Source organism: Drosophila nasuta, chromosome 2L, assembly GCF_023558535.2.
Source record: "Drosophila nasuta strain 15112-1781.00 chromosome 2L, ASM2355853v1, whole genome shotgun sequence".
Classification (NCBI taxonomy): Eukaryota; Metazoa; Arthropoda; class Insecta; order Diptera; family Drosophilidae; genus Drosophila; species Drosophila nasuta.
This window is the reverse complement of record NC_083455.1, coordinates 3,865,489-3,880,687: the sequence shown is the minus strand read 5'-3', so window position 1 is coordinate 3,880,687 and position 15,199 is coordinate 3,865,489. Positions and strand designations below refer to the sequence as shown.

The following is a 15,199-nucleotide window of genomic DNA, read 5'->3' as shown; positions in this document are numbered from 1 at the left end:
TTCACAAGTTTGTTTTGTAAAAAAAAATTTCAGGGTCATGCTTTAAATTTGATGTCACTGTTAGTCAAGTTATCCAAGTTTTTATATGTAGAAAGCTTATTATTATAACGTCACAACGTTGAAAGTTCAATGCAAAAAAATGGATTAAATTCCGCTTTAAGCGATCTAATTCATCACCGTATGCGAGTGGAGTTTTAAGAGTACTTGGAGAAAATGTGTGGACCCCAAAAGAAAATCAATAAAAATCGATAATGTTCAAATGATTGCACTTTTCTGTATACTTTATTTGGTATTTTCTTAAAAAGATCTATCTAGTGGAAACGTATTCGCTTGCTGCGATACTCGGTCAAGGTATGACCACCAGCTGTTGTTCTTCACTAATGTACATCATTGTGGTTGGGGTGGTGTCAGCCTGTGGGGTTCAAAGTGTTTGGCGCGCTTTAAGCGGTTCATAAATAAATGCGAAAACAGAAATGCCATGCTGGCGGTTTGGGCGTACTTGTATCCACCAGGACGCAGCAGTAACAGTTTTCCAGACAGATAGACAGACGAATATGTTCTCGCCGTGAATGATCAATCTGCAGATACCCTGCATACTATGAAGATATACAAGTGTGCAGGCTCTTTTGTAATACTTTCGTTTGCAATTATTATTTTATTTTATTTGTATTATTCAGTTTGATTAAGACAATTACAATATTGCAATTACAAAATGTTAATTTGCACGTTAATGCCTGATAAAGCTTGTTAGGCGTACAGAAATATTTAATAAAGTATTAAATAATTTGTTAGCTGTTTTATTTAGCATACTTGATTTCATTTTTCAGTTATTCTATCTTATTTTACTTTACTCATCAGCATAGTTTTCGCATATTGATGATAAAATAAGCGTTCTGCATTATTTGTTATGCCGCCTTCTGCTCCGTAATTACAGGGTATTTCTACTTGCTGTGCACAGGGTGACTCAAGATGATTGACTGTTTCGCCCCGCTGCAGCCCAAAGCACTGCGCAGTCGCTGGAATGCCTTTAACCCTTGGACAATCCACCCTAGCCACCCACCCAAGCAATTTCCAGTTTAATGGCGTCGACAGCGATAAGATAACGACGGATTCTCGCGCATGACCAAAATGCTAACAGCGGCGGGGCATTCGTTGTTAGCTACTCCCGATATGAGGTTGTTGTTGTTGTTGTTGCTGTTGCTTTTGCTATTATCAACGATTTCCAATGTTTTCAATATAAAGGGGCGGCGCTTGCCTTTGGGCCTGGAAGGGAAGACTAGCAAAAGTTTTGTCGACGCTGTTGTTGTTGTTGTTGTTGTTGGTGTTGTTGCTGCTGCTGCTGTTGCTTTTCTGTTGACCGAGCGTATTGACTTGGACTTTTGAGTTAAGTTTCTCATATTTGTGCTATGCCACTACCGTCGCTGACTTTTAAGTGCTGTTGACTGTTGTTTTGGGGCCACGTCGAAGGTGTCGCCAGGCGTTGCTTCATTTTTGCTTTTGTTGTTCTTGTTGTTCTTGCTGCCGACGTCGTCGTCACCGTCACCGTCGCCGTCGCTCTCGCCGCCGTTACAGTTGTTGCCACCATCTTTGCAATACATTTTTGCAGTTATAACTCGAAATTCTCGAGAGCAAAACTTTTGCTAAAGTTTTAGCTTTGGCAAAATATTGTAATGCTGCCCGCATAGCGAATAAGAACGAGAATAAGAACGGATACGGAAACGGGAAAAGGTATGGGGTTGCGAATGAGAGTGGCAAGGAGAGATGGGGCAAGGGCTGGGGGCGCCATAGTTGAGCATAACATTGCGCATACTAAAAACAGCATAAAAATGTCGACGACGTCGTCGCTGTTGTTGTCGTTGTTCGTTGCTCGTTGTTGTTTTTGTTGTTTTTGTTGTTGCCGTCGCCTCCTCAATTGTTGTGTTTGCTTGCTATCCAGGCTGCCTAGATTTTACCATATCATTTGTGTCACATTAAGATCAATTGGTAAACACACTAACAAACAAACACACACACATACACACACACATGCACACGCACAGACAAAAAGGCAAACGACATAAAAAGTATCGTAAAAGTCAAATAAAAAAAGCTCACACAAGCAACAGCAACAGCAACAATAGTAACGACAGCGACAACAACTGCAACAATAACAGGAGTCGAGTCACAGTTGCAGGAACAGCAGCAGCAGCAGCAGCGGCAGTGGCAGCAGCAGCGACAACGCCAACAAAAGCGTCAAAAAGTGCGCAAAAAAATGCAGCGCGAGTGCCACAAATAGCAGGCAACAAAAAAAGCCTCACAAACAAGCCAACAGACGGCCGTCAGCTTTTGCCAGCGTTGCCTTGCCATGCCCCGTCATACACTTGTACCATGCCATGCCTTCTTGCCACGTTGTGCCGTTACCGTGCTGTTGCCGTGCCGTGCCGTGTCTACTACTAACGAGCATTCGTCGTTTAGCCGCCGCCATTTTGTCGCAACTTTCTTTTGCCGTCGCGTTGCCAATTGCCGTCGCAAAATGGCGAATCAGTGAATGTTGAAACGTTTAAGTAACAGCAATTTAACTGAAACACATCAAATAAATAAATAAAAAGAATTTATAAATTTGTAGTAAATTAACAAAATCAATTGTGAGTTGTGCGAATTAAAATAAAGTTGATACAAAGATTCTTATAGTGCATTGGCAGTGAAAACAAGGATTTGATACTAGTTCAATTTAATTTAAATATAATAAATAAATGAAAGAAGTGAAATTTAATGAGCTTACAAAATGGAGAATACATTTTGTGAATGTTGCAAAACAATTAATTTTTAATTCAAGAACTGTCAGTGCGAGAAATGAATTCCCCAAACACAAACAAACAGCTTGTCATTTCTTTACATCATTTGCGAGTAATTTGTTTTTCTTGTTCCAGTTCTAGGAGTCATAATGTACTTGAGAGTGTAACATTTCGGTAGCTAGATATGCAGCTCGTCAATTGACGCACACTGCACTACATAACACTACACTACACTTCACTAAATATTGATGCTTGTCTTAGAATCATTGTTGTTTAGTGCGAAGCAGATACTTGAAGTTAGAACTATTACTTAAGAGACTCGATTGGATATGGAAGGGCAGCGAGTAAATGCAAGTCAAGCACATTACTGTTAAGAACACACTTACACACATAAGCACACACACATACTCTTACGCACACTCGCATAGTCGCACAATCGAACCGAAGTGAACGAAACCAAAGAAACCGCCGCGCGTTTCGCTCGTCTGATAAGAAAAAATCGATGCGTCGGGAAACGAGACGAGCGACGGCAGCGGCCACAGTGCCGCAGTTCCAGTCCCATTGCCAGTGCCAGAGTCAGCAGTCCCCGTGTGTGCAAGTGGCAGTTCTTAAACAGTCAACAACTAACCAACAGACCAGGCAACCAGCCAACCAGTCGACCAACCAAACAACCGTACGATCCAATCTAGCGCTATCTGTAGACAGTGCCGCCTGCATCAAACGTTGTGAATAGAATATAAACTAAAAACAGAACTCGTGCCTCGTGATTTAACATTTCCGCCTCTTTGCCGCGGCAGGCCGTAGAAGGTTGGATCATTCGGTGAGCGGTATTCGTACTCGTTACTCGCGACTCGTTACTCGTTATCCTCGCGAGTGTAAATCTTGTGCTAATAATATTTATATTATATAGTTGAAAAGTTAATGCAATTTATTACGAAATGCAGGCACATTAATGCAACTAGTTAATATTTAACCACGGTAAAGTGCCTGAAACCCCCCAAACAAAAAAAAAGCACCCGCATTCGACACGTGTGACAATCCGCCCGCCCTCTTGCCCCTTCGACAAAGAGAGAGATAGAGTAAAAACAAAAAAGAGAAAATTGAAAAATCAGAAATTGCGGCAATCATCTGTGCTGAGCTTGCTGCTTTTGTTGTTGCGGTTGCTGTTGTTGTTGTTGTGGTTGCTAGAGTTGAGAGCGTAAGCGTGCATGCAACTGGCTTTAGAGATGATGCAAACCCTGAAACCGCCACCGCCGCTGCATCAACATCAACATCATCACCAGCATCAGCATCAGCACCAGCACCAGCTCCAACACCAGCCGCAGCCACAGCCGCAGCAACAGCATCTGTCAGTCATGGATAATCACCAGCATCAGCATCCACATCCACATCCGCATCAGCAGCATATTCATCAACAGCAGCAGCAGCAGCAACAACAATTGCCGCCCACGCCGCAGGCATCGCACCTGCTTGCCGGACAGCACAATCATCAACAGCATGCTGGAGTCGGTGTTGGAGTCGGCGTCGGTGTCGGAGTCGGCGGTGTGGTGCCTGTCGACCAGGATGACCCAAATCCAGAGTTGGTGCTCGCTTTGATTTCAAGGAATCGAGCGCTTGAGGGTGAGTACAAAGATCTTAGCCAGGTGCCAAGACGAGGCCAACTCGTCATCACAATTGCCTTTTGGCCATTCCCTCGGCCTGTCTGTCTGTCTGTCTGTCTCTTCGAATGGATTTCACTTCCACTCGCTGCTTGTCCATTTTATTTCCTCTCTCTCTCGTCTAGCTGACAGTTGTTTATTTATGCCTTTAATTATGCAAACTTTTTCGCTGTTGTTTTCTGATTTAACTATGTAAGCATGTGTGTGTGCGTTCATAGGTGTATATGTGGGTGTAGTTGGGTGTGGCTCAGCTTGTTTTTGAAAGTGTTGAAAAGAGATCATTTGTGTGGCGTGCGTTGCATTTGTGGGGCCAAGGGACAGAAAAATGCGTTTGTGAGGACTTAGAACTAAAGCTTTTTCTGCTTAGAGCTTAAGTGTTTTTCAATTAAGGACACTAAAACTTCGCATTCTACTGAGTGCATTATCTCACTCGTTTGGTTTTGCTCATTTTCTATGCTCTTTTTGGATCCTAAGACCAAAATACACAAATATGCTGTAAATAATTAAAATATTTACTTGCAGCTTATTACAGTTACTTTATTTTTATACTCAAAAGTGAATATAATTTATTTTAAACACACACGATCCTAAGTGATTTAGTTCATTATATAAGTTAATCCGTTGTTCGATGTCGACAGCTTTTTTTACGCTCTTTTTTTCAATCCTTAACTATATTTCTCTTAGATAATCATCATTCGAAAAAATAAGTGAAGTTAATTTGCTTCCAAACCAAATTTGTTTTAAACTTCATTTCTGCTGTTTTTTTTTTCCAATATTTTCATTAATTTCCATACATATTTTAATTTTTCCTAATTTATTATATAATAAAAACTTTTATTTCGATCAAATTATATAAAAGATTAAGTTCTTATTTGTATTTGAAGCAAGCAATAATTTGTTAATTTAAATGAGAAATATACTACTGAATTAGCGCTAAAGGACTTAATGATTTACTTCACAGTTCGCATCGTGGAGAATCATATCTTTCAGAATATTTAACCTTTCTAAAACCATTCGATGTCACCTAAATTTAAGTTTTGTTTTTTACCACATCTTCTTAAGCTTTGCCTTAACTTATCCGCGAAATCCTCTTCCCTAGTTCAAATCCAAGTGGTGGGCAAAGGCTGTCACAATTATGAGTTCGATGTTTCACATGTTTTTCGATCCCACACAGACATCAATTGACAAGCTAAGGCCGCAGCTAAAAGCCAGCCCAAAAATTGTTGACAACTGGCACAATGGAGACACACACTCACGCACTGGGGACACATTGAGACAGGACACGCGTCATCCTTGCGCAGTCAAGTCGGAGACAAAGCCCAAAGTACATAGTATCCCAAAATTGTTGACAATGTCCAAATGGCTTAGGCGATGGCTCTACAGCTATTGTCGCTAATGCGCAGGGAATAGCCGAAAGCCGAAAACGGAGAGCCAAAAGCCAGAGTCAGAGCCATAGTCAGAGCCACACCCAATCCTATACAATCCCAACCTGACTCGCTGGCACGACAAGCACGTGGCGCAGCATTGAAAAGAGCATGCCGTGCTCTGGTGAATGGGAAGGAAATTGAAATGGAATGAAAATGCGAAGTGGGAGACGCGTTACATTTTCAAGTGCGCCGGGATTTTATTTAGAACACACGTAATTACAAACAAATAAATAACGGGGCAAGGACTAAAACCGCATATGCCCAGGCTGAAACGAGAGCGAAAGAGAGACGCAAAGAGAGGCCACGTGTCGCTAATATGCACACAACGGGAGGAAAAACTTCCTGACAGCGCAGATCAGACCCAATCCCGAGTTGCATACAACGCATGGACACATCCCAGCGGAATTGAGCGACGTTCATTGAGCGCCGTGCAAAACGAGCAGAAAAATTGAATTATGCGCTTGCGGTGCTTCCCCCTTCCCTGAACTCCCCGAAGCGACCTTCTCCTACCCCTGCTGCCTGAGCACACAGTTGAAGAACCGGCAATCGACAAATATTTTGTTATTTGCACATAAACATATTTATCGAGTTTTGGGTGCGTGCCTTTGCTGTTGCTGTTGCTGCTGGTGCTGCTGCGTGAGAGCGTAGCAAGGGGAGTGAGGAACGTTCGCTGCACCCACGGGTGTTCGGTTTCACCCGTTCGCAGCTCCTTCGGCTCGAACTTGAGTTTCAGCTCGGTATCGCATTTGTTTTTTCGGGCCTGTCAAAAATTGTGTAAATATGCTTGTCATTTCCACTTGCCTATGGTCTTTGGTCGTGCACTTAGCACTGGACAAACAGCAACCCCTGCTCCCGTCCCGTCCCTGCCCCGCTCCTACTCGGTACAACCACAGTCAACCCTCGAGCAAAGCGCTCGCGCACTTGTCGCTCGACCGGGCGACCGCCCGCTTGCCGCGTGCCGTTCGTTAGCCGTTCCTTGTGTGGCTTTCCTATTAACGTAGATGGAACACCCCGGCTTTCCCCTGTCTGCCAGCCTGCTGGGTTATGACGGCCCTTAAGCGTATCACTTTGCCTTGTTGTTTCCTTCCGACATCCTTCCTGAATAGGAAAGGAACCCACGGCTTTTGTTGCCTTTTGCGCACGCAATTTGTCATAATGTCAACAAGCGAATGATGCCTCCCATTCGTCCAAAAAGACGTATGTACAAAGACAGTATCATTAGTTAGTACAGCAAGTGGTTAAAGTAAGACTAGAAATTTGGAGCATGTATTTATCTACATAAAGCTATACGCAATCAAATAGATGGCATGTTGTCTACCTCCCGATACCTCATTGATGAGTGCAACCTCATTGCAAAGCAGACTCCTTAGATCGCTGCGTATCTCCTGGATCTGACGTCCCGTCGCACTGCGCTCCACGCCCACATGAATCTCACGCAGATAATTGCTGGATCGTCGAGGATTAGCGTAGCTGCCGATGTCCGCTGTTGCCGTCTGGTAGCTGCTCTCGGTAGTATATCCTGATGTTTGAGACTCTGTGAGTCGAGCACTGCCAATGGTGCTGATGCTACTGCAGCCACTAATGGAGGATTCGCTTGCACATCCCAGACCAGAGGTGGATGGTTCTTCGCAGTTTGTGGGTTTCAAATAGGATTCACAGCTGCTTTCAGAGTTGGTTTTGTGCGGCAAGTCGCGTTTCTCTCTTGCCTCCAGCAGAGTTTTGAGCGGCTTCTCGCCGCCATTTGAGACGCTGCTTTGTGGTGTTTGCTTCTCAGCTTCGCCTGGCAGTTTCATTGATTCCATATTGCTTCCCTGCATTTTGGAGGTAAGCTTTTGCTTCTCCATCGTGCCGCCGGCTGCCCTACGTACTTCCAACCCTGCGAGGGGTCTGTCAACGTGCCGACTTCCTCGGTAAAATCCGTTTGGGTGCAGCAGCAAAAGGTCTTGTGCACTTTGGCCAGATCACAGCGAAACGCGTTGTAGGCTGCCCAATTGACATCGGTCATCTAGTGATTGGTAGTAATATAGTTTAATGTCATTGGATCTTACAATATTATTTACAGACATCATGGCATGCGTTTCCTTTAAGTTGCGTCTGACTTTTTTCCAAATTCATCTGCGGTTCCGAATTCATAACTTAACATTTATTTTATTCTTATGCAATTTGGACCTAAAAATGTGTTTTGTGAATAAAACCAAAGATAACTGGGTTTTTTTTATTTGTCACCGGATAGCAAAAACTATTTTATCCTCAGGCAGCAAAACCGAAGTACTTAAGAAACAATTAATTTATCAGATAACTGTTATTTCAGCATTTAAATTTATTTGGAAATTTTGATGCTTAAAAATTTGTAACTAACAAAATTAAGGCGCTATACATTTTATGAAGAACAGTACTGAATCCATTTTGAATCCCATTACACTGGTTACAAATAAACCTGTATGAATACTAAAGTCGACAAACATTCTACAATCCGTTTCAAATGATGCTCTAGTTAAGTTTAGGAACATGTGAATATGTTTAGCTATCCACAGCGTAATCCCTTTTTAACTAAAGTACATTATTTCATCTGTTAGTTATAATCTTTAGTAAATTTAAAAATTATCTTAAATTTCTCTAAATCTTAGAAAGAAACTGACTTAGATCCTCAGTTTTCAGGCGGCAACATTTGGATTCTCACATTTCTCATAGCCATGCGGAAAAGACAGTAACAAAAGAAAATGGGATGGTAAATGGTCGATGGTAGGCAGGTCAAGAGAAACGGGGAGACGGAAGAGACAGAACTCTGCAGCGAGTGGGCTCAGAGCCAAGTTGAGAAATCAGTTGATTTTGTTATTGTTACAAATATTTTTGTTGCTTTTGGGCATTTGTTATTTGTTGTTGTTTGTTTTTTGTTGTTCATCGTTCATCGCTCGTTGTTCGTTGTTTTCCATGGCGTCCACATAAATCATTTTTTGTGCGCCTTCCCGGAAAGCCTGCTGCATATTTCATGGCGGTTTGTTTACGCCACTCAGAAACCCGGACGTCCAAAGAGAGAAAGACACTGAGGGAGTGGAAGAGTGAGAAGAGAAGCTTGGAGACGGCACACAGCAGGGACGTAGACGGAACTTGCGCTTAGCATCGACGACAGCTCTTTGACTAGGCAGCCTTTGCTGGCAGGTAAGCCAAGTGGGCTTCCATTACCCCAGCCCCCACTCCCCACACAGCTACTACCACTCCTGTCCTCTCCATCCTCTCACGTTCCACTTTACGAGAATTTCTGTTTTTTTTTTCTTTTTTGTTTTTGCAACGAAAACCCCAAGCAACCCCAACCCACAAACACATCTACACCCCAACCCCAATGCCCCAAAAGAAGCAATTCCGGCAATACTGGGAGGGGGTAGCAAGTGGTGGAGGCGAAGAGGGTAGAGAGGTAGGAGGTGGAGGTGAATGTTTAACTTACGTTAAGTAAATAATGGGGCGTTCATATGACATTGCGATGAGGAGAGTGGAGGGGGCGTGTTCTCCTAGTCTGGGGTAGCTCACACATACACTGCAAAACAAGTAGGTGGGAGTGAATGTGTGTGCGAGCGTGTTTGCAGTCACTGTTTACTTGTACATTTCCTTTTTGCTTAATAAAATAAAATATGAAAGCGGCTTGCTAAAAAATCACACACACAAACACACACACCCTGAGAGATAGACTGTGGAACTGAGAAGCGGAGAGGTACAAGGGACTACTCTATTTATTGGTAGAAGTGCTGCTTTAACTATCTTTGCACGAGTTTAAAATCTAAAAATAAATGCGAACACTTAAGTACTTCCTCAGGCAATAATATTCATAGCAACATATCAAAAGATCTTCCATTGAAGACTTCGATTTGACTTTGGATTCTACTCATCACACTATGAATAATATCTATTCATATGAGCACTACAGCTAATCTTAAGTACAATGTGACTCAGTATCGGATGCCATCGTAGACTTTGAAGCGAATCGAACGACTGCTCAATCGTATTCCGAGTCATCACATGGCACGAGTCTGCGGAAAAGTCATGTTACCCAATGGCTATGTCATGGCTTCTGAAGAGTATTTCCGCCACAGTGTCCATTGCTGACGCATTCGTTCAATCCAATAGAATTTCGAGTCATTCCATGTCACGAGTCAGTGAGAATAGTTAGATAAACATGTCACCCAAAGGCCATGACATGACTTTTTCCGCCAATACCGAAACTCAATCTTTGTAATCCCGTTCATATCTCTAAATTAAAACTGCCCGTTTATTGTTCCGAGACATTTTCCTGATATACTCCTGTTCTGGTCATGACCTTAAGTTCTACATATTATCTACTACCGCATGCAAAGTCGATGTTCGTCCATTTTTCTTAAACATTTTATTTTCAAGTTATTAGCTGTCTAAGTGCAATACGAGATGGTTGTTTTTTCTTTTTAACGAGCTTTAGATTATCTTTATAAATTTTTGTGCCAAATAGATTATACCATTATACAATTTATATATTATAAATATACTAAAAAGGAAAATGTATCAGTTTACTTTCGGGTTAAATTTCTGGATGGGAGAATATATGTATTGTATATATGAACTTTGCACGAAAATGTCAAGTGTAACGAAAAGCTCGAATATCTGAAAAATATAGCCTGACGTTTTAGGGAAAAGGAAGGGAAGATGTCATGAGAATCCTGTATATTGCAAAGATTACAAATCTTTTTCTTTTAAAATTTGAGGAAAATTCTAGAAAAAAATTAAAACTTGTGTTAACCAATTTATAATGCTTTGCAGGTTTCATCTTCGAAAAATATTATGACTATTTATAATTTTATAAAAAAAAAATTTATTATAAAATTCTAAGTTCATAAAATTTGTATATCTAAAAAATTTTTTAATTTATGAAAATTTCAATAAGTCATAACTATGATCTTTTTGCAAATTGAATATGATTCTTTTTTCGTTGACTTACTTTATTTTATACGATTTTAATTGTATATAAATTAAAAGGTTTCTTTAATTCTTTAAAAGATCTATTTCATTTCATTACCTAGATTCCAAACCGCTTTCTAAGTAGTTGAACACATTTTAGGCTGATTTGCAGCCACTGTGCCGTTAAAAATGTAGAAAAGCATAAAAAATGCAAAATGTGAAATGTGAAATGCAAAATACAAAATATAAATAAAAATAAAAAGTACTATGATGTTGGTTGGCAAGCCGTTGGCTGCAGCATTCTTTGAGGCTCCCGTTTCGAAGGAAGATGGACAGGGGAGGACATAGCAGCTGCCAAAGTCGCGCTGTAAAATGGGCAAAGCATGCAAGAAGAGACAGGAAAAGTGGATACGTCGAGCATGCGGTACTTAGATGCTGCTATACAAACAATATCCCGCAGCGAACTTTATTAAATTACATGATTTTGACAGTTAAGCAGCGGGTATGGCATCCCCTCAGCATCCCCTCGACATCCCCTCAGCAGCCCCTAGACATCCTTGCTGCTGCTACTCTCGTTGCCAAGCTCATCGTTGTCGTTGTTGCTGTTGTTTCGATGTTGTTTCGTTTTTTTCGCGCAAGTGGAAATCATAATTTTTTCTTATATTTTATGTAATACTCTTGAAGCTGCCAACAGAACAACCCCCTCAGGCTGCCCCCTCCACCCCTACACCACACCACAAAGCGAACACCCTTAAGCAACATTTATGTTGTCTGGCAACGCTACGAGTATTTTTTGAGTATTCCTTGGGGGCCGGTTTAGGCAAATAGAAACGATTCGTTCGTTTGTTCCTCGGTTCCGTCCTGGTTGCTTGGCGTAACAAAATTGAGTTTTATTTATTTTATTTTTATTTCATTTTTCTTTTTGAATATGCTAAAGTCGAAATCTTGGCACAATTACGTGTTTTCAGTTGCGACCGGCAGCGGTTACCATCTTTTATCATTCCGCAATTAGTGTGGCCATGTCTGCAGTTCGCTTATCGCCACTTTGTTCTGTTCTCCGCTCTGTTGTTGGTAGTTGGTAGTCGGGTTGCGGGTCAAAAACTTCCTCTAACAAGCCGCTGTCGCTGTTTTTGTTGCTGTTGCTGTTGCTGCCGATGTCGCTGCCAACAGCAAATATTTGTCCACCGTTTCACTCGATACCTTGAAAAACAGCACAACAACAACAACAGGTCACGATAAGGTAGACATAATGTGGCATATAAGAAAAGTACGTTGTAGCTTCTTGTACCAGTCTTGTATCTATAAATACGCAACGTGTGCATTCTTTTCTATTTCTATATCATAGAAAACTGTCAAGAAACCTCCAGTTTCGTAGTAACCAGTCCCAAGTCTTGGCTCGGGGGTCTTGAAGTCGTGTTCGACGCTTATCTATGGGGGGAATGATACTTGAACGGGGTTGGGTACAAGATTCGCCCATTGAGACGAGACATACGCGTATATGTTTACATTTTCACCGGCTACATGGCCCCGTACATAAATGTCTCGATAAGAAAACATGTCAAGCTGCACTTCGAAATGCTGTACATCGATGTCTGCTTCTCCAAAAAAAGTTTCTTTCCTAGAATATATTGAAAAACGATGTATATCGGAAAACAGTACTTCAACTCAAAACCACAATTGTCTGCAAAAGAAACCTACGATGAGTTTCAGGTAATGATTATAGCGAGTATATATTAGGCGGATATAATTGATATACTTCGACTTCTTCATACTATATATGTAAATATATTATACTTGAAATATTGAGCCTTCTATTGTACCTGCCCACATATCACACAATGCACTTCCATTTGAAGAAATAGTTAATCTTGTATAATACCAAATAGACCTTCTCTGCAGACACAAAGCCCTTACCCATCTACCATGCATAACAGACCAGTCGGCATTAAATGAGGCCTATTAACGTGCCTGTTGTCGCTGGGTAGTATAAAGTCTTTTCATCTGCAACCCTCTGGCTACTACTGACTCTGACTTTGACTCTCTCTCTCCACGAGTGTCCTGTTGTTCCAAGCATCAACATCACTTGGCAAGCCAACCCTTTGCGAGAGCAAGAAAGACAGAACGAGCGTGGAAGAGAGAGGGCAAACAGGAGACGGAGGGAATGCGCCTTTTATTCTTTTATGTTATCTGTGATTATTTTCCACATCGCTATGCCCATTGTATGTCAACGGGCTTTTGTCTAAGCGTATCTAAACAGGTGGTCTCAGCATGTGGCCAAGCTACTGAATTTGCAGCAGTTCCACCTTTTTTTTTTAGACTTCACTTTTGGACTTTGAATTTATTTGTGTTGTGTTCGCACCCTCAATACTCTCACCCTCAAGTAACGTCATTTGTAGTGTTTACCTTTCAATCAACAATGATATTATATTTAAATAAATATGCGCATGCATAAAAGAGACCGGACATCAGACCTGAATGAGTTTTGATTTCTGGGCGTTAAGTCAACCGCAAATTATGCTTGATCGAATTGAATGAAGTCGAGAATCGAGAGTCGAGACTCAAGACAGGCAATATTATTTTAACAGGTGCACTAATTATGTTAGCTGAGGCCATGTTGATGTTAATGTTGGTTGTGCGTTTAAATTTAGAGCTGTGTCATTATAAAACAATCGAATTTTCGTTATGTCAATAGTCAACAATAATCGTCGTGATTACTTAACTTATCTAACACCCGAAGGTACACTCGTAAATACATATACAATACGTATGTATGTGTATATACAAATATATGATATACTAGGTATGGCTACGAGTACTCGTAGAGTACTTGGGATTTGCACCACACGCTTTTGAGAGGCCCATGAGTGGTACTCACTAGAGCGATAGCTCGAGTACCCCAAGAATAAATTGTATAGGTTACTGAAATTAGAGAATTTATAGCGATCGCAGCCTTAACTTGCTGCTCTATATATGAACAAGTATACATATTTAATCGATATTAATATTGTATTAAAACGGGTGTTCATAATCGTATAAAATTAAATACAAATACTTCATACTTATTGTCTAGTAATCTTTTAATTTCCTAGCCTCAATTCGATTATAGGCTGATCAATAATAATTAAAGAATCGTTTAAACATTCTCTTTTTAGAAATAATGCTCTAATTAGGGACTCACTATCGATAACAATCATAAACAATTTGTAATTTGAATTATTCAATATCGAAATACCGAAAATAAACAAAAATGAAGTAGCTATCATAGAAATGCGATCGATACATGCAATCGATTGCTCACATCTCTAACATGCACTTAACTAAATAGAATGGATCACCATTCATAACTAGAGTTCACTCGCATTTGCTTTTGCAGAAAACTTGCTCATGACGCGGCCAGAGCGCAGAGTGCTCTTTCAGATCGACCCATTGTAGTGTATCGATTGGCCACTCGGGTCGGCTTATCAGCTTATGGGCGATAAGTTAAGGTTTATGTCTCCCCGCTTAACGTCTCCAATGCGACAACCTTAGGCAAATAGATAAGTGTCACTCTTGCCACTCTTGACGAAATCAAAAACAACTCCCAGCTACTACGCACACCAAACACACACACACACACACACACACGCACACCTCGAAGAAGTCAGGGAGAGATTCTTAACTCTATCGAGTAGACAGTTTCGATTGTTGTGCAAAGAGCGCGTCTAACATCTAAGAGATCCCGACAGTTATGTTTGCCAGTTGGTTTATGCTTTGGTTTCGTTTATGTGTTGTATTCCTAGCGTTATTTACACATTATATTGAACTACTTTCCAACTATCAACCCCACTTGAAGATGTCAAACAAGAGTTGTATAACTGGAAGCCATAACCCTCCTAATGCCAGCTACTCCAGCTGAGTTGAGCCTACTGAAGTGCCATAAATGTGGCTGTGATTGCGCCTAGAGTATCTGAGATTATGGGGGCTGTTGTAAGGCCTCCTACTTGCTACTTGGATTTTAGTCAAATAGTCTAATCGCTTATTAAATCTAAAGTAACGCTATTTGTGCTGCTTTGAAGTCGCCGACGGCGGCAGCGAGAAACCCTCTTCTGATAGCGCAATCTCTTTCACGGTTAACAAAAGTTGACCTAGTAAGGAATGTAGGAGAAGGGCATGACTAGATAACAGCCAACTGCCCGATAAAGCATAGATAGCAATTCGGAGATCACAAAGATTATGCAAACTGATATTAGTTTGTGAACAGCTTTGAAATACTTATAGAGTGCAAAATAATATTTAAATAATTTGAATTAAACATACAATAACTTTACTACTTCTTCTCACTTACTCATAGAATGTAAATTCACCACTCTTGAAACATTGCGTCACAAATACTTCCGCAATGACGACCTAATCCCTTTTCATTACAAAACCTACAACAAAG

General features: G+C 41.0%; 2 protein-coding genes across 3 annotated transcripts in view; one reads left to right on the top strand and one right to left on the bottom strand.

Moving 5' to 3' along the window:
• The first annotated feature begins 2,739 nt into the window (after window positions 1-2,739).
• The window catches only part of LOC132798787 (LIM/homeobox protein Lhx3), a 33,228-nt gene continuing 20,768 nt past the window's right edge, over window positions 2,740-15,199 (top strand). Inside the window, exon 1 of the mRNA XM_060810764.1 lies at window positions 2,740-4,394. Coding sequence (XP_060666747.1) covers window positions 3,983-4,394 — 412 coding nt within the window. The 5' untranslated portion in view covers window positions 2,740-3,982. The remainder of the gene's footprint in view (window positions 4,395-15,199) is intronic.
• Window positions 7,098-8,078, bottom strand: LOC132791278 (uncharacterized). 2 transcript variants are annotated; one of them, XM_060800140.1, is made up of 2 exons: window positions 7,924-8,078; window positions 7,098-7,864 (listed from the first exon to the last, which is right to left on the bottom strand). In XM_060800140.1, exons 1-2 carry the CDS (start codon window positions 7,990-7,992, stop codon window positions 7,649-7,651), a joined length of 285 nt encoding a protein of 94 aa, XP_060656123.1. In that variant the 5' UTR covers window positions 7,993-8,078; the 3' UTR covers window positions 7,098-7,648. The 2 variants fall into 2 exon arrangements, with proteins under 2 accessions (XP_060656123.1, XP_060656130.1); XM_060800147.1 differs by having other exon boundaries at window positions 7,920-8,049.